We start from the raw sequence: 20,896 nt of genomic DNA, 5'->3' as shown, positions 1-20,896 counted from the left end.
GTGCATAATTATTTATAAAAAAATATTTTTCAATATTTTTTCACATTTTCAGTATTATAATTTAATTATACAGTTCAAAGTGCATATATTTATAAAAAAAATATATTTATTTTTTTCATATTTTCTATATTATTTTTTTTAGTTCAAAATTATAAGATTTTTTTTTGATTTAAAAAAATTAAAATGATTTAGTTTGAAAATCCGGTGCCAGTGGAAACGACCTCCCAATAACTGTATTTCATTACTCAGTCTGATTTATAGTTTGCCAGTTGTACATTCATACAAATCCACTTCTTAATTGATATGATTCATCGTCTCTATTTGAAGAAAAACTTTAAAGGGGGGGGGGGGGGTCTTCCTCGCATACTGTTAAAACTGCACTCTCACAGATAGTAGTATACCATTTTACCATTTCTATTTTTTTGTCTTGGAAAGATCGAATGTTTGCGTAAATATCTGCTAACCAATGATATAAGAATGCTGACAAATAATCAGATCGTAGATTTGCATATTTCCGTTCGAAAAATAATGTTTTATGGCTTAACGGTTTAAGAAAAATGCATAAAACATCAATTTTGGAACTTAATTATAATTTTATGCGATCTTATTTTTTGTCAGCAGTCTTATATAACTGGTTTCCACGGATTCTCGCAAAAATTGGCTCGTTCCAAGACAAAAAATAAAAAAAAGTTGTCAAAATGTTCAATCTGTGAGAGTGCAGATTTAAAGAGGGGGGGGGGGAGGTCTTCATTGCATGCTGTCAAGCAAACATTCAGCGTTGGAGAAAACATGCCAATAATAATGGAGGAAATGACGTCCGAGGGCGTAACTTAGGGGCGCAGCCTTTTTACATGCGCCCTCCATTCAAACCAAAAACAAAAATTTATTTTTGTATAAAGAAGTAAGGGGCGTAAATTTTTAACAATTTAAGTCAGAAATGATGTACGTGAAGTTAGCGGCCTAGCGGCGTGAAGTTAGCGGCCTAGTGGCATGAAGTTTGCGGCCTGGCGGCCTAGCGGCGTGAAGTTGGCGGCCTAATTTTTTCTTTATTTCAAAGCAATTGTTAATGCGTTTTTTTTTAAAACAATGATAACTCAAAGTTTTTTATTCACAAAGCTACATAGCGGCCATAAATTGTTTTCTATTCAGAGCATTTTTATACTAAAACAATGATAAATAAACTGTTTTAATGCACAAGTTATCAATCTGAAGGGATGATAAACATTTTTTCTAAAAGGTCGATCAAGAAGGGCAGCGGACTAGCGACCTAGCGGCGTGAAGTTAGCGGCCTGGCGACCTAGCGGCCTAGCGGCCTAGCGGCCTAAAATGGTATCCTATTTAAAAGCATGTATGCATGCCTTTTCTTAAAAAAATGATATATTAACTGTTTTTATGGACAAATTATCACTCTGAAGCAATTATCAACATTTTTTTTCTCCAAAAAGTCGATGAAGCAGTCCGTTATAGTATAGACCATGGTGAGTTTTGATAAACCAAGCACAATAGACCATGGCGAGTTTTGATAAACCAACCACGATAGACCATGGCGAGTTTTGTTAAACCAACCACAAAATACCATGGCGAGTTTTGATAAACCAACCACGAAAGACCATGGTGAGTTTTGTTAAACCAACCACAAAATACCATGGCGAGTTATGACAAACTAACCACGATCGACCATGGCGATTTCTCATTAACAAACCACGATAGATCATGGTGAGTTTTTATTAACAAACCACGATAGACCATGGCGATTTCTCATTAACAAACCACGATAGATCATGGTGAGTTTTTATTAACAAACCACGATAGACCATGGCGAGTTTTTATTAACAAACCACGATAGACCATGGCGAGTTTTTATTAACAAACCACGATAGATCATGGCGAGTTTTTATTAACAAACCACGATAGATCATGGCGAGTTTTTATTAACAAACCACGATAGACCATGGCGAGTTTTTATTAACAAACCACGATAGACCATGGCGAGTTTTTATTAACAAACCACGATAAACCAAATATATACCCTGGCGAGTTTTGATAAACTAACCACAATAGACCATGGTGAGTTTTGACAAACCAACCATGGTAGACCATGGTGAGTTTTGACAAACCAACCATGGTAGACCATGGTAAGTTTTGATAAACCGACCACAAATAGACCATGGTGAGTTTTGACAAACCAAACATGATAGACCATGGTGAGTTTTGATAAACCAATCACAAAATACCACGGCGAGTTTTGATAAACCAACCACGATAGACCATGGTGAGTTTTGACAAACCAACCATGATAGACCATGGCGAGTTTTGATAAACCAATCACAAAATACCACGGCGAGTTTTGACAAACTAACCACAATAGACCATGGCGAGTTTTGATAAACCGACCATAATAGACCATGGTGAGTTTTGATAAACCAAGCACAATAGACCATGGCGAGTTTTGATAAACCAAGCACAATAGACCATGGCGAGTTTTGATAAACCAACCACGAAAGACCATGGCGAGTTTTGATAAACCAAGCACAATAGACCATGGCGAGTTTTGATAAACCAACCACGAAAGACCATGGCGAGTTTTGATAAACCAACCACGAAAGACCATGGCGAGTTTTGATAAACCAAGCACAATAGACCATGGCGAGTTTTGATAAACCAACCACGAAAGACCATGGTGAGTTTTGTTAAACCAACCACGATCGACCATGGTGAGTTTTGATAAACCAAGCACAATAGACCATGGTGAGTTTTGATAAACCAAGCACAATAGACCATGGTGAGTTTTGATAAACCAAGCACAATAGACCATGGTGAGTTTTGATAAACCAAGCACGATCGACCATGGTGAGTTTTGATAAACCAAGCACAATAGACCATGGTGAGTTTTGATAAACCAAGCACAATAGACCATGGCGAGTTTTGATAAACCAACCACAAAATACCATGGCGAGTTATGACAAACTAACCACGATCGACCATGGCGATTTCTCATTAACAAACCACGATAGATCATGGTGAGTTTTTATTAACAAACCACGATAGACCATGGCGAGTTTTTATTAACAAACCACGATAGACCATGGCGAGTTTTTATTAACAAACCACGATAGACCATGGCGAGTTTTTATTAACAAACCACGATAGATCATGGCGATTTTTTATTAACAAACCACGATAGATCATGGCGAGTTTTTATTAACAAACCACGATAGACCATGGCGAGTTTTTATGAACAAACCACGATAGACCATGGCGAGTTTTTATTAACAAACCACGATAAACCAAATATATACCCTGGCGAGTTTTGATAAACTAACCACAATAGACCATGGTGAGTTTTGACAAACCAACCATGGTAGACCATGGTGAGTTTTGACAAACAAACCATGACATACAATGGTGAGTTTTGATAAACCAACCATGATAGACCATGGTGAGTTTTGATAAACCAATCACAAAATACCATGGCGAGTTTTGAAAAACTAACCACGATCGACCATGGCGAGGTTTTATTAACAAACCACGATAGACCATGGTGAGTTTTGATAAACCAACCATAATAGACCATGGCGAGTTTTGATAAACCAACCATAATAGACGTTGGTGAGTTTTGATAAACCGACCACGATGGACCTTAGTGAGTTTTGATAAACCGACCACGAAAGACCATGGCGAGTTTTGATAAACTAACCACGATGGACCATGGCGAGTTTTGATAAACTAACCACGATAGACCATGGCGAGTTTTGATAAACTAACCACGATAGACCATGGTGAGTTTTGACAAACCAATCACAAAATACCACGGCGAGTTTTGACAAACTAACCACGATCGACCATGGCGAGTTTTGATAAACCGACCATAATAGACCATGGCGAGTTTTGGTAAACCGACCATAATAGACCATGGTGAGTTTTGACAAACCAACCATGATAGACCATGGTGAGTTTTGATAAACCAATCACAAAATACCATGGCGAGTTTTGAAAAACTAACCACGATCGACCATGGCGAGGTTTTATTAACAAACCACGATAGACCATGGTGAGTTTTGATAAACCAACCATAATAGACCATGGCGAGTTTTGATAAACCAACCATAATAGACGTTGGTGAGTTTTGATAAACCGACCACGATGGACCATAGTGAGTTTTGATAAACCAATCACAATATACTATGGCGAGTTTTGACAAACTAACCACGATATACCATGGCGAGTTTTTATTAACAAACCACGATAGACCATGGCGAGTTTTGACAAACTAACCACGATATACCATGGCGAGTTTTTATTAACAAACCACGATAGACCATGGCGAGTTTTGATAAACTAACCACGATAGACCATGGCGAGTTTTTATTAACAAACCACGATAGACCATGGCGAGTTTTGATAAACTAACCACGATAGACCATGGCGAGTTTTGATAAACTAACCACGATAGACCATGGCGAGTTTTGATAAACCAACCACGATAAACCATGGCGAGGTTTGATAAAATAACCACAACATACCATGGCGAGTTTCGATAAACAAACCACCATATACCATGGCGAGTTTTGATGAACCAAAGATAGACCGAGTTTTGATAAACTTACCACGATAGACCATGGTGATTTCTGATAAATTGTCCACTATATGCCATAATTCGCATGGCATGAATTTTATTGTGTTTTAAAATTAGAATTTAATTTCATTTTACATTATTTTAAATAATAATAATTTTTTTTTAATCGCTAAGCTTAAATTTATGAATACCCACGCTTGGATTAAGTATAAATTCTAAATATTCTTACAACACTTCCGGTGTGGCCTCGGCTTACGTCTACGGCAGGTGGAGGTATCTGGTCGTAAGAGATCAGCCAGGTTGAGGCTTATCGTGATATTTAACGTCTGGACCCCAGATAACGCCGTCGTGACCTTGATTCCAGTACCTGCGTCCAAACGGGAGAAATATCACCTTTTTTTTATAAAATTTACTAAAGAATCACAATCACTGCCTAACATGTTCATATTAAGGCCTGGTCATATCATTTTATTTTGGAATCATTTGAAATGGTTGTGTTTGCTGTAAATGAAAATGTTAGACAAAACCGAAATCTATATAACCGACAAGGATTTTGGATCTTTAAAGATTGTAAAATATGCCCCTTGTGTCCGATTGCTTTTGAAATAAAGAGCAAGTATTCAAAAAATAATAACTTTATGTCTTATTTACTTTACTTTGGGTCATTTATTTTTCATATCAATAACTAGTTAGCCCAGTACCTTTCAAATCCTACCAATATATCGAGTCACCAGACATCTCCCTTTAAAGGGACCATATACCAGATTTGCACATAAAAAAGTTTTTTCTGTAACGAATCTCAGGACAATTATTTAATAAAATGCTTTACTCTTTGATATCATAATTGTAAAAGAAAACAAAATGTAAAAAAAATCGAGGCCTTGACCGGGTTCGAATCGGTGTCGCCAAAATTGCAGTCCAGTGTTGTATACACTGTGCTACGAAGGCTTACGCTAAACCGCTGGAATATTTAAACTATATACCTTACTTGGTAATATCACGTGATAACATCGACTAGCCAATCACGCATTAGAATGAAGTATACTAGGTATACAATACTAGTTACCTTTTTTAAAATAAAAAATAAAAAAAACTGCGAAAAATAAATTAATTGTAAACTAGGTGGTACTTCAGTTAGTTAGTTTCAATGCATTGTACACATCGATACCAAGTTTATGTCAGTTTTCGACAATTTTCTTTTTTTTTTCGCTATTTCATCATACGATGTATAGCCCCTTTAAAGTGCAAAAGCAATATATACACATGTATAACAAACAAACAGTTTGGGTAATTAATCTTTTTGCTTTACTTTCCAGAAAAAAATGTTATAACACTCCTAGCGACTTTTTCCCAAGAAATGCAACATTTCGAAAATAATTCGAAAATAATATGTTTCTGTGATATGACAGCGCTTGAAATATACCATATCGGTCTGGCTCGCTGTCTGACGTATCGCTTTCAACATCCGAGCCACTGCACGACTTCTCGTCGTCACTTTCCGCCCCCTCATCGGGAGGCTCTCGACCAGAAACGACGATAAACTCACTTCCACCCGCCACGTACGGATCTTCGACACTGCAATTTCAGGGAAACCTTGAATTAGAATATAGGTTTTATGTAGTAGACAAAATATAAACTATATTCATGCTATTATGCTTATTATACAGTCGAACCCCGTTGGCTCGAACTTAAAGGGACTTGCAAAAATACATCGAGCCTCAGAGAAATCGAGCCAAGCGAGAATTCTTTCATTCAGCATAAAGAAATCGGTCCTTAACAACCAGTTCGAGCCAATGAAGAATTCGAGCCAAGCGAATTCGAGCCAACGGGGTTCGACTGTATATTCATCCTACTAGTTGGTCATACCCAACAACCACCTGGTTGGTAGCTGGATATTCGCAAATCATCAACTTGAAAAGGTCGTGTAGCTAATGATCAACATCTTACTTCTATGTTGTTGTTTTTTCGCAACCCCAACTACCAACACAGTTTGTTGTGTTTGTCGGCCATTTTGGGACCGACAAAACTTTTTTATAAAAAAACTTTCTGTATCTAAAGCAGTTTTATGTGTGTGAAGTTTGCTCAGACATAGGCAATCGACAGTCGACATTCGATATTATATGCAAGTTTTCAATGTCGAGCTGCAATGTCGAGCTGGACGGAATTCTAGCTCGACATTCGATATTATATAGCAAATCTTCAATGTCGAGCTGGACGGAATTCTAGCTCGAAATTCGATATTATATAAAGCAAGTCTTCAATGTCGAGCTGCAATGTCAAGCTGGACGGAATTCTAGCTCGACATAAGATATTATATAGCAAATCTTCAATGTCGAGCTGCAATGTCGAGCTGGACGGAATTCTAGCTCGACATTCGATATTATATAAAGCAAATATTCAATGTCGAGCTGCAATGTCGAGCTGGACGGAATTCTAGCTCGACATTCGATATTATATAAAGCAAGTCTTCAATGTCGAGCTGCAATGTCGAACTGGACGGAATTCTAGCTCGACATTCGATATTATATCAAGCAAATATTCAATGTCGAGCTGGACGGAATTCTAGCTCGACATTCGATATTATATAAAGCAAGTCTTCAATGTCGAGCTGCAATGTCGAGCTGGACGGAATTCCAGCTCGACATAAGATATTATATGCAAGTTTTCAATGTCGAGCTGCAATGACGAGCTGGACGGAATTCTAGCTCGACATTCGATATTATATACGAAATATTCAATGTCGAGCTGCAATGTCGAGCTGGACGGAATTCTAGCTCGACATTCGATATTATATAAAGCAAGTCTTCAATGTCGAGCTGCAATGTCGAGCTGGACGGAATTCTAGCTCGACAATCGATATTATATAGCAAATCTTCAATGTCGAGCTGCAATGTCGAGCTGGACGGAATTCTAGCTCGACATTCGATATTATATAAAGCAAATATTCAATGTCGAGCTGCAATGTCGAGCTGGACGGAATTCTAGCTCGACATTCGATATTATATAAAGCAAATATTCAATGTCGAGCTGCAATGTCGAGCTCGACGGAATTCTAGCTCGACATAAGATATTATATAGCAAGTCTTCAATGTCGAGCTGCAATGTCGAGCTGGACGGAATTCTAGCTCAACATTCGATATTATATAAAGCAAATATTCAATGTCAAGCCGCAATGTCGAGCTGGACGGAATTCTAGCTCGACATAAGATATTATAAAGCAAGTCTTTAATGTCGAGCTGCAATGTCGAGCTGGACGGAATTCTAGCTCGACATAAGATATTATATGCAAGTTTTCAATGTCGAGCTGGACGGAATTCTAGCTCGACATTCGATATTATATACGAAATATTCAATGTCGAGCTGCAATGTCCAGCTGCAATGAATTCTAGCTCCACATTCGATATCATATAGCAAGTTTTCAATGTCGAGCTGCAATGTCGAGCTGGACGGAATTCTAGCTCGACATTCGATATTATATACGAACTATTCAATGTAGAGCTGCAATGTCGAGCTGCAATGAATTCTAGCTCCACATTCGATATTATATAGCAAGTTTTAAATGTCGAGCTGCAATGTCGAGCTGGACGGAATTCTAGCTCCACATTCAATATTATATAGCAAGTCTTCAATGTCGAGCTGGACGGAATTCTAGCTCGACATTCGATATTATATAAAGCAAGTCTTCAATGTCGAGCTGCAATGTCGAGCTGGACGGAATTCTAGCTCGACATTCGATATTATATAAAGCAAGTCTTCAATGTCGAGCTGCAATGTCGAGCTGGACGGAATTCTAGCTCGACATAAGATATTATATAGCAAGTCTTCAATGTCGAGCTGCAATGTCGAGCTGGACGGAATTCTAGCTCGACATTCGATATTATATAAAGCAAGTCTTCAATGGCGAGCTGCAATATCGAGCTGGACGAAATTCAAGCTCGACATTCGATATCATAAAGCAAATATTCAAAGTCGAGCTGCAATGCTGAGCTGGACGGAATTCTAGCTCGACATAAGATATTATAAAGCAAGTCTTCAATGTCGAGCTGCAATGTCGAGCTGGACGGAATTCTAGCTCGACATAAGATATTATAAAGCAAGTCTTCAATGTCGAGCTGCAATGTCGAGCTGGACGGAATTCTAGCTCGATTTAAGATATTATATGCAAGTTTTCAATGTCGAGCTGCAATGTCGAGCTGGACGGAATTCTAGCTCGACATTTGATATTATATACGAAATATTCAACGTCGAGCTGCAATGTCGAGCTGCAATGAATTCTAGCTCCACATTCGATATTATATAGCAAGTTTTCAATGTCGAGCTGCAATGTCGAGCTGGACGGAATTCTAGCTCGACATTCGATATTATATACGAACTATTCAATGTCGAGCTGCAATGTCGAGCTGCAATGAATTCTAGCTCCACATTCGATATTATATACTAGTAGCAAGTTTTCAATGTCGAGCTGCAATGTCGAGCTGGACGGAATTCTAGCTCCACATTCGATATTATATAGCAAGTCTTCAATGTCGAGCTGCAATGTCGAGCTGGACGGAATTCTAGCTCGACATTCGATATTATATAAAGCAAGTTTCAATGTCGAGCTGCAATGTCGAGCTGGACGGAATTCTTGCTCGACATAAGATATTATATAAAGCAAGTCTTCAATGTCGAGCTGCAATGTCGAGCTGGACGGAATTCTAGCTCGACATAAGATAGTATATAGCAAGTCTTCAATGTCGAGCTGCAATGTCGAGCTGGACGGAATTCTAGCTCGACATAAGATATTATATAGCAAGTCTTCAATGTCGAGCTGCAATGTCGAGCTGGACGAAATTCTAGCTCGACATTCGATATTATATAGCAAATCTTCAATGTCGAGCTGGATGGAATTCTAGCTCGACAATTGATATTATATAGGAAATCTTCAATGTCGAGCTGCAATGTCGAGCTGGACGGAAGATTTGCTTTATAATATCGAATGTCGAGCTGGACGGAATTCCATCTCGACATTCGATATTATATAGCAAATCTTCCGTCTTGCTATATAATATCTTATGTCGAGCTAGAATTCATTGCAGCTCGACATTCCAGCTCGACATTGAAGATTTGCTATATAATATTGAATGTCGAGCTAGAATTCCGTCCAGCTTGACATTGCAGCTCGACATTGTAGATTTGCTATATAATATCGAATGTCGAGCTAGAATTCCGTCCAGCTCGACATGCAGCTCGACATTGAAGATTTGCTATATAATATCGAATGTCGATTGTTGATTGCCGATGGCTGAGCCAACTTCACACACAAAGCAGTTTTGATCATTTCGATGCGGAAAAAAGAAAATCCAAATCTTAGATAAAATTAAGCATTTTTTCCAATCAGAAATAAGCTCCGGCTTCATTTAAAAAATGGTGAAGAAAAAACACTGCTTTATAAGTTAACATTTGGGTTACTTCTTTGGCCCGGTCAGTGAAAACGAAAAACGAGGGGTGGGGTGATGGGGATGTTAAGCAATTCCAATTATCAATACGTGCATAATTTTACATATAACAGCTTACGCTGGCCCTGATTTCGGAACAGGTCGCTCTTGCATTTGTAGTTGTTCACCGCCATACCACGTTTTAGGTGTCAGCGTGTCATGGGTAGGTGTGAAAGTGGGACGCATAGACTGTGAGACGGTCATTCCTTCGGCCTGAACTGTCCCTGTATACACATATTGTATTCAATTTTAAATTGCATTTTAATACGAATTTGAATATAATACTATTAGACCAAAATACAGGTAACAAAAACACTTTAATCAATCATTCATTATCAGAAGTTATGTAACGCGTTATTTTTTTTATTTTATTATTATTATTATTATTATTATTATTATTATTATTATTATTATTCTTTATATTTATATCTATTATTATCTTTTTATCTATTTTTTATTTACTTATTTTTTTTCATTTTTTTATTATTATTTTTTTGTTTTATTGTGTTTGTTTTACATTTTAATGTATCGCACTGAACGGTTCTGCTAACGCTAATAGCGGGTGTTAATGTTGTTTTATCTTTATCCTTTAATAAATAGTATACCTGACCCAACATTTTTATCATGAACACCACTGGGTGAACCATTTCCCTGTTGAACGTTGCTGATGGAAGGTCGTTTAGGCTTGGGTCCCGGAATTGGCTTTTTGCGAACGGAACGTGGCTTGGGGGCGACGGAAGAAGAGTCTGGTTCATCATTGGATGCTCCCGTTGCACCTGCACACAGAAATAGTTTCAGACGGCACTGTTTAAGCTCCCGGTTGGCTCTCATAAACATGAATTCCTCACAAACTTACAATAATGCTTAACTTCTATTTGCTGCGCAAGTTTTTCTTAATAAACGTTAAAATTATATCGTTTGAAACGGACAAAAACGTATATGCTCAATTCTGGCAAGATAATTCAATGTTGTTTATATGTATATCGCTTGTCCATTGTCGCCAAATTAAATCCTTAATAATGCTTAAACAATTTGAAAATATTATATTGAAATGAATAGTCTTTAACGAAATTAAACTAAAGCAAAAAGGCAATCATTAAGTACTAGGTTTAATTATTAGGAATTTCAACAAAGGCCACCCATCCGATACACAATCCGTACGTCAGATTATGCGTTGACAATGTGTCAGCCAAGGATGTAATATTCTAAGAGGGTTAGATGACAGTTAGGCGCGTTTGTTTCGCTCACTTCGCCCATTCTTAATCATTAAAATGTTACTTCACGACGATGTGCAAAAGAGGCAATTGGTGACGAAATTCCATTGTGGTAAACAAAGAAATGGTGAAAAAATCAGCTTATGCAGTTGCAACGCAAAAACACAACAAGACATACGTCCCAATATAAACACCAGTGGTATACTTTGAAAACATGTAGAGTCGAACCCTGTTGGCGCGAACTCCCAGGGACTAGCGAAAAAACCTCGAGCCTCGAAAAATTCGAGCCAAGCGGGATTGTTTACCTTCAGTATAAAGAAATCGGTCCTTTACTTCAGTTCGAGCCAACGAGGATTTCGAGCCAAGCGAATTCGAGCCAAAGGGGGTTGACTGTAGTCTCAATACTGGTTTGAATATTAAACATATAAAAGCAGTCACTATCTGGGCATATGCTGTTTTATTTGTATATCAATTTCGAGAAATGAATTAAAAAAATGCTCATCGGCCATCTAATTCGGAACGCCTCGGCCATTTTCTATCGAAAACAACCTCGGATGTATATGGACGGTTTACAATGTCAGAAATCTTTACGTTTTAACTACGCTGCAAAAAGATCGCGTAGTAGTTTCAATTTAGCAGTTAAACCTTAACTCTTCGAAATCTTAATTATGTTTGCAATAAGTCTTAATTATGCACGTCACTGTTAATCAATTAAACTTAGATATAAATCAAACACGATAGTATACACTACATTTGATTAATAACATTATTCCAAATTTTACGAACTTCTTCTACTGATGTACCGTTATAGATCCGAGGTTGTTTTCTATAGAAAATGGCCAAGGAGTTCCGAATGCGTCCATCTTCCATCTTTAGTACTTACCTAAAGCTGCGGCGTAAGTTTTCCGTGAGGTTTCATGGCCACTTCTGTCACTCTGCTCAGCGTCTTGACCTCTCTGGGCGTCGTTGGCTTTGTTTCCTTGGTTGTACATTGCCGGCTGTAATGAGAGACGTTTGTCGGTTATCCGACCAGGAGCAGTGATTACGATCGTCTCAAGTTCGAGTGTACGATGTGTACTGTATATATACCTCATTTGCCATGCAGTATGGTACGAGAGATTAAACGCTTTTTGACATTTCAAAACTCAAACTCAGAAAAGCATTTTTTTTTAAATTACAAAGAATTATCTTTATTGCATTGGTTTTACAAAAATAAATGTATATTATTGTCAAATTCAAATAGCAATGAAAACCAGCAAATTTCATCATAAAAAGTAAGAGGAAAGTTACAATGAAATGAAGGTTTGCATTTTTGCCACTTCAGTCTCAACTCCGACTTGAGACTGTTCGTAATCATTAGACCTTAAGCTGCCAATTGACCCTGCTCCCCACCCCCCTCCAGGGCAAATTGTGAAGGTTATGCAATTCTTAAAGCTTAAGCAAAACGCCACAAAATGAGATATGTTTACGCTCTGAGGGACTGGGCATAAGAGAGTAACGGACTTTTATACTACGTTATCCGTTACCCTAAGTAGTTACTCTTAAGTTTTTTCAGTACTATTTCTTCCATGTATAATAATCGTTCATGAGATAAAAGTTGGTAAATCATCGTTCTTACGTTCGATGAAACTTTTTTAATAATTCATACCGCGAGAACTCCGAGTTGAGACTGTTCGTAATTATTATATCTGGGTCCATATCAAGAAACGTCTTTGAGTCAGACTCAGAAATAAATGATTTTGATTTAATGCTAAAATGCTATTATAGGGGCATAGATGGTAAACGATGATGAAAGTATTTCAAATAATCTATTCTACAATCAGGCACAACTATTTTGTCAAAATTAGTTCTATCATTGATATTTTGAAACATTTAAGAATTCAGTTTTCTGAGCCTGAATCTGGAACTCAGACTCGAGACGTTAAGAAATACACGCCGGGTAATCATTGGAGCCATAACATTTTGTTATGTGTTGAAAATGCTCCAACGCGTCTTCCGTTTTGGTGCCAATGAGTGGAATATGGATGTAAACAGTGAGTATGGTTTCTTGTGAAAAAACTGTAGCAATTTCATAACATGCAAATTAACAATTAACTGAATTAATATCATTTTTGATCTTTTTAAAGTATGACCAACTACCACACTGCTTCGCGGACATTAAGGTTTATTTTGTGTCTAATAAATTAATACTTTAGTTAAAATTAATACAGTAATTAATGGAAATACATAATTAGAATTACGACGACCATTTGCTATTAAATATTAATTTATTAGACACCAAATGAACCTTAAAGTCCGCGAAGGTGTGTGATAGCAGGTCATACTTTAAAAAGATCGAAAATTATATTAATTCAGTTAACTGTTAATTTTCATGTTATGAAATTGCTTCAGTTTTTCACAATTCGTTTCCTACTAAATAACTATTCATGAGCACCACAACCTATTCATTGGCACCACAACGTTAAAAAAAATCGAGCGTAGTGCAGCAAGTATAACAAATAAAGTTCTAAAATTTGTAACGCGACAACCTTTTGTCAATAAAAAAAGCCCACACATGTAAAGAAAATGCTTAAACCTAAGGTATGTGAACAATTCTCACGAAAATCCAGATTTTTACGTTGTCAACACTAACGTCTAGCAAGTTATGCAAGTTCTAGACGATCAGATATTAAATTTTATTCAGAACTTTTACCTTTAGAACAACTCATGGCCATTCCTATGTGGAACTACATTCTCCAATTTTTTAAATTTACTCGTATAAACCTCTATAAATGAAAATAAGAAACCATACTCACTGTTTACATCCATATTCCACTCATTGGCACTATTACGGAAGACGCGTTGGAGCATTTTCAACACATAACAAAATGTTATGGCTCCAATGATTACCCGGCATGAAATACGAACCCTGGTTAAGCTAACATGGTTACCAGAACGAAATCAAGTGTGTTGAATCTAACTGGTATACACATGTTAGAATGAGATTGAGATTTGACTGAAGTGTTTTCGTGATAGTTACCATGTGATAAATTGCGCCATATATGCTACTTCGGAAGGCAAATTTTGCTTAATATGAAGACTTTAAACAAAGATAACTTCACTATTTCTTAACCATTTTAAATTAAACGCCGCTTACGGAGCCCGGCCTTCGGTCTTTTATCAGAGTTTGATTGAGAGTTTAGTTTCTTAAAACACTTCGACAAACCTTTTAACAAAACAGCCGTCTGACGGAAAACTGTCAAAATATTATTTTGGAAACAAGTTTGTCGAAGTGTTTGATGAAACTAATCACCGTTAAGTTATCAAACTCCGGTAATAAAACGAACTAAAGCGGGCTTTTTAAGCGGCATAGAATGCCCTTTGTTTCATTTAAAATAGTGTTGTAAAAGAAAAGTTATCTTTGTTTCAAGTCTTCATTTAAAGCAAATGTTGCCTTCCGGCGTAGCATTTATGACGCAGTTTATCACATGGTTCACATACACTGGTAGGGCATGTTTCGTTGTATCGTGTAGCTGACGAACTAATCTGAGGGGAGTCGCGTCTGAGGGCCGACGAGTTTGCCACTCCAAATATATAGGTGTACCTGCATCTAGACAAGATGTGCAACTATATTGCTAGAGTTGCAGGTCTAAATATAGAGATGCACCTTTATTTTCCTCACATTAAAATCGGGTGCACCTTTATTTCATAAATTTAGCTGTACCTCTTCAGGGGCGTAGCCAACGTTACGCATTTACACATGTGCGTAAAATCAATTTGAAAATGAAAAAAAAAATATGGCCAAAAATGGCATCAAAGTCGTGGGCTAAGCTAAACAATGATATCAGAATAATAGGAAGACCAGCTCAAGCAAGCATTGCTTCTCTGTGCTAGAAAGCTTACTGAGCCCAAAAATGGCATCAAAGTCGTGGGCTAAGCTAAACAATGATATCAGAATAATAGGAAGATCAGCTCAAGTAAGCATTGCTTCTCTGTGCTAGAAAGCTTACTGAGCCTAAATCAATCATTTAGTAACTACAAAGTCGGCGGCCTCGAACCTATAAATCACTCCAAATATACATCAGAGTTAACATGGTAGTTCCATTTTCATTTTTTACCCTAGGGGATGCACCCCCACCGGCTACAGGGATATTCCCCCTCCCGCACCCACCTACTTTCGTGCGTAACATTAAGTAAAGCCTGGCTACGCCTCTGCTCTATATTTAGAAGCTGCATCTATATTTGGCAGTGATATCGGCTTTAAGTGATCGTTGACCCCATATATCATGGAGAGTTGCTAACATGTGGACGTAAGGACATGCAAAGAGATATGGCAAATAAGCTGACCGTCATATAGTCGGAAAGGAAAACAAGCAGGCAGGTTGGAACGTAGAAGAAGTAGCAGTAGCAGTAGCAGTAGAAGCAGTAGTAGCAGTAGCAGTAGCAGTAGCAGCAATAGCACTAGTAGTAACAGTAGCAGTAGCAGTAGTAGTAGTAGTAGTAGTAGTAGTAGTAGTAGTAGTAGTAGTAGTAGTAGTAGTAGTAGTAGTAGTAGTAGTAGCAGCAGCAGCAGTAGTAATAGTAGTAGTAGTAGTAGTAGTAGTAGTAGTAGTAGTAGTAGTAGTAGTAGTAGTAGTAGTAGTAGTAGCAGCAGCAGCAGCAGCAGCAGCAGCAGCAGCAGCAGCAGCAGCAGCAATAGCAGTAGCAGTAGCAGCAGCAGCAGCAGCAGTAGCAGTAGCAGTAGTAGTAATATTAGCAGTAGTATTAGCAGTAGCAGCAGCAATAACAGTAGCAGTAGCAGTTGTAGCAATAACAGTCGCGACGGCCACAGCAAAATAATTATTAGTATTATCAATATTATTAGTTATCACAACACTGAAATAAATTCAAGTACTTTCATACTAGTGCCGTGTAATTATAATTCTTTTGTTATTAGTGAATTAGTGAAATTGATAAATATGTAATTTTTAACTTACGAAAGTCAATGTATTTCTCAACAGTTGCCACAGAACTCCGTATTTAAACAAATATTTTAGAATCTGCAATTCATAACAAACTTCCTGGTTTAATTTCCACTTTTGGGTTTTTCGGTTTGGTGAATATTAATATTCATGATTGCGTGAATCTTTGAGTAACAATTCCACCCCCACGTAACCGCACGACAGATAAAAGGAACGCATATCGTTTTTAAACACAGGGAGATTCACAGCATGATTGAACGAAGTTTTTTTGAACAGATCAGCTCATGTTATTTATGGATCCTTTGAGATTATTTCTTTTAAATCACATGATTGATCGTGCTGTTAATTTATTTTTGACAGCAGTTTTTGACTAAAAGTTCAAATGTTATTTGATAAATCCTCTGTTTGGAACGATGAGTTTATCGAGTTATTATCTACCTGTTTTTCTATAGAAAAAGACGCTAGTGGAACCAGGGAGGGGGTACCACGGCCGCGATACCACGTTTGAGGTCTAATTTGTTCGGTTCCATGGTGAGGAGTCGCTCGTTCTAAGTTACAAACCAACCAAGAGAATGCAAATCCTGGACCGCCCTTAATAAATTTATAATTTATATATCTATTTAGGTATGAGGATGCCATGTTGCACCTTATATGCGTCCCCGCTAATGTCAAATTCTGAATCCACCCGTAAACTTTTACAAATAATAGAATCATGTAGATAGAAGGGAGTCAAATTGCACCCGAAGAGCGCATTTGCTAACGTCATATCCTCGAACCGCCCCTGGTCTTTTACAATGGGTAAAATTATTTAATTGAAAGGCTACCTACTAGCATACTGATGTATCCGCCCTAATTTCAAATCCTCGACCCTGCCCCTAGTAATTTTACAATTGATCTACTTAGATACAAGGTTGTCAAATTGCATCCGAAGAGCTTCGACACTGATTGCAAATCTTCGACCCACCTTATTGTTACAAGTGATATACATATTGAGATGCAATGGTTTCCAAGTAGTCTACGCTTTTGGATTCACCCATGGTAAATTTATAATTTATGTAATGATTTAAGTGCAATAATGCCAAGTTTCATCCCAAGTGCGTCCCCGCTAAAGTAAAATCCATTTCAATTTACAATTTATATAATTATTAAGGTTGCAAAATGTGCCATGTTAACCCCCGAGTGCACCCCGCTAGCGCCAAATCCTTGATCCGCCCGTGTTTAATTTACAATTTATATAATTAATAAGGTGCAAAGCTGCCAAAATTACACCCAAAGTACGCCCCCGCTCGCGCGAAATCCTGGATCCGCTCGTGTTAAATTTACAATTAATATACTTATTAAAGCTGCCATGTTTACACCCCAAGTGCCCGCCCGCTAGCGCCAAATTCTGGATCCGCTTGCAACCGAATAAGCATGCACCAGCTAAGGTCAAATCCTGTATCACTCGTGGTAAATTTACAAGTAACATAATCATTAAAGTATAATCTGCCAATTCACGAACATCATTCAAAGACTTTATAAAACAAAATTAATACAACATAAAAAAATAACATAAAAAGCAGTCAATAAATAAATGATTATAGTTTAACTTACCGGAGTCAAAATATTTCCACAGTAGTCAAGTTAATAACGTGTTCAGTCGAATCTTGTTATTTAACATTGACTTTACTTCCTTGTTAGCGAACGTCCCATATTCGTGACGGAGCGTGTTTTTGCAAATACGATTACATGAGTATGAAATGATCATAAATATGATGAATAAGGTGAAATTTAGAAATACAATACTTAGTATGAAATTTAAACAGATACGATTTGGGCGGTGTTAAGTTGGCTGTATATAGGACATTCGATATAAACCTAAACGACACCTGCGACATTCAATGTTTTTACTCCGAGTAACATTAACAGCATTCAGGAAATTCGAATCACATACACAGTCGCGACATTCATAGCATTCGAAAGTTTGACATTAGCGACATTTAAAAATTTCCGACACTCGCAATATTAACACTATCCGCAACATTTATAACATTCACAATCATTCACAACATTCGCGAATGTTTGCGGCATTTGCAACATACATACTATTCATTTATTCACTATTCATTTATTCTTCACGACATTCGATTTGAGCATATATTGAGCAAAACAATTGAATGACGCGAATGTCGTTTAAACGAATGTCGAAGCCATTTTTACAGAGAAAGAATGGGATTTAGGTGAAGAACAGAATATGATTTTAAAACTCTTAAGCATTTCCTTTAGCATACTAACGACATGTAAAATAAGTGTACACTACATGAACACTACAGGTACACTACAGGTACACTACATGTAGTGTACAGGTACACTACATGAACACTACAGGTACACTACAGGTATACTACAGGTATACTACAGGTACACTACATGTACACAACAGGTGCACTACATATACACTACAGGTACACTACTGGTACACTATAGGTACACTACGGGCACACTACAGGTGAACTACAGGTATACTACAGGTACACTACAGGTACATTAAAGGTGCACTACAAATACACTACAGGTACACTACATATACACTACATGTACACAACAGGTACACTACAGGCACACTTCAGGTACACTCCATGTACTCTACATGTATACTACAGGTATACAATTGGTACACTACAGGCAAACTACAGGTACACTACAGGTATACTACAGGTACACTACAGGTACACTACTTGCACACAACAGGTGCACTACATATACACTACATGTACACAACAGATACACTACGGGTACACTACGGGTACACTACAGATACACTACGGGTACACTACAGGTACACTACAGGTACACTACAGGCACACTACAGGTACACTACAGGTACACTACAGGTACACTACAGGTACACTACAGGTAAACTACAGGCACACTACAGGTATACTACAGGTACACTACAGGTACACTACTTGTACACAACAGGTGCACTACATATACACTACATGTACACAACAGATACACTACGGGTACACTACGGGTATACTACAGATACACTACAGGCACACTACAGGTACACTACAGGTACACTACAGGCACACTACAGGTACACTCCATGTATTCTAAATGTATACTACAGGTACACTACAGGCACACTACAGGCAAACTAAAGGCACACTACATGTACACAACAGGTACACTACAGGTACACTGATGGCACACTACAGGCAAACTACAGGTACACAACAGGTACACTACAGGTACACTAAAGGTACACTACAGACACATTACAGGTACACTACAGGTACACTACTGGCACACTACAGGTACACTACTGGCACTACAGGGACACTACTGGCACACTACAGGTACACTTCAGGTACACTACAGGTACACTACAGGTACACTTCAGGTACACTGATGGCACACTACAGGTACACTACAGGTACACTACAGGTACACTACAGGTACACTAAAGGTACACTAAAGGCACACTACATGTACACTACTGGCACACTACAGGTACACTACAGGTACACTACAGGTACACTACAGGTACACTACAGGTACAATACAGACACACTACAGGTTTACTACAGGTACACTACAGGTAAATTACAAGAACACTACAGTAACACTACAGGCACAATAAAGGCACACTTCAGGCACACTGTAGGCACACTACAGGTACATTACAGGTACACTGCAGGTACACTACAGGTACACTACAGGTACACTACGGGTACACTACAGGTACACTACAGGTACACTACAGGTAAATAAAGGTACACTAAAGGTACACTAAAGGTACAATACAGTAACACAACAGGCACAATACAGGCACACTGCAGGCACACTGTTGGCACACTATAGGTACACTACAGGTACATTGCAGGTACACTACAGGTAAACTAAAGGTACACTTCAGGTACACTACAGGTACATTACTGGTACACTACAAGTACACTACTTGTACACAACAGGTGCACTACATATACACTACATGTACACAACAGATACACTACGGGTACACTACAGGTACACTACTGGTACACTACAGGTACATTACGGGTACACTACGGGTACACTACAGGTACACTACAGGTACACTACTGGTACACTACAGGCAAACTACGGGTACACTACAGGTACACTACAAGTACACTAAAGGAACACGACAGGTACAGTACATATACACTACAGGTACACTACAGGTATACTGCAGCTAAACTAAAGGCACACTACATGTAAACAACAGGTACACTACAGGTACACTACAAGTACACTACAGGTACACTACTAGTACACTTAATATACACTACAGGTACACTACAGGTACACTACAGGCACACTACAGGTACACTACAGGTACACTACAGGTACACTACAGGTAAACTGATGGCACACTACAGGCACACTACAGGTACACTACAGACACAATACAGGCACACTACAGGTACACTACAGGTACAATCCATGTACTCTAAATGTATACTACAGGTACACTACAGGCATACTACAGGCAAACTACTGGCACACTACAGGTACACTACATCTACACTACATATAGACTAAAGGTACACTACAGGTATACTACAGGCACACTACAGGTACACTACAGGAACACTAGATGTACACTACATGTACACTACAGGTACACTACAGGTACACGACAGGTACAGTACATATACACTACAGGTACACTACAGGTAT

The 20,896-nt window shown here is 38.1% G+C and overlaps 1 protein-coding gene across 5 annotated transcripts in view; it reads right to left on the bottom strand.

Moving 5' to 3' along the window:
• Positions 1–17,863, bottom strand: part of LOC128231633 (uncharacterized) — a 42,083-nt gene extending 24,220 nt beyond the window's left edge. For 2 of the 5 annotated variants that reach the window (XM_052944660.1, XM_052944663.1), the window contains exons 1-7: positions 17,801–17,863; positions 12,151–12,265; positions 11,573–11,671; positions 10,659–10,829; positions 10,133–10,277; positions 6,000–6,151; positions 4,806–4,943 (exon numbers count right to left, since the gene is read on the bottom strand). In XM_052944660.1, the coding sequence (XP_052800620.1) occupies positions 4,806–4,943; positions 6,000–6,151; positions 10,133–10,277; positions 10,659–10,829; positions 11,573–11,671; positions 12,151–12,259 (814 nt within the window). In that variant the 5' untranslated portion in view covers positions 12,260–12,265; positions 17,801–17,863. Of the gene's footprint in view, positions 1–4,805; positions 4,944–5,999; positions 6,152–10,132; positions 10,278–10,658; positions 10,830–11,572; positions 11,672–12,150; positions 12,266–16,222; positions 16,362–17,800 lie in introns of those variants that run through there. The other 3 variants (XM_052944662.1, XM_052944661.1, XM_052944664.1) reach the window with 3 other exon arrangements.
• Between the last annotated feature and the right edge of the window lie 3,033 nt (positions 17,864–20,896).

The sequence above is a fragment of the Mya arenaria genome, chromosome 4 (assembly GCF_026914265.1).
Source record: "Mya arenaria isolate MELC-2E11 chromosome 4, ASM2691426v1".
In the NCBI taxonomy this organism is placed as follows: domain Eukaryota; kingdom Metazoa; phylum Mollusca; class Bivalvia; order Myida; family Myidae; genus Mya; species Mya arenaria.
The sequence above is the reverse complement of the archived record's forward strand: the minus strand, read 5'-3'. Positions and strand labels throughout refer to the sequence as shown.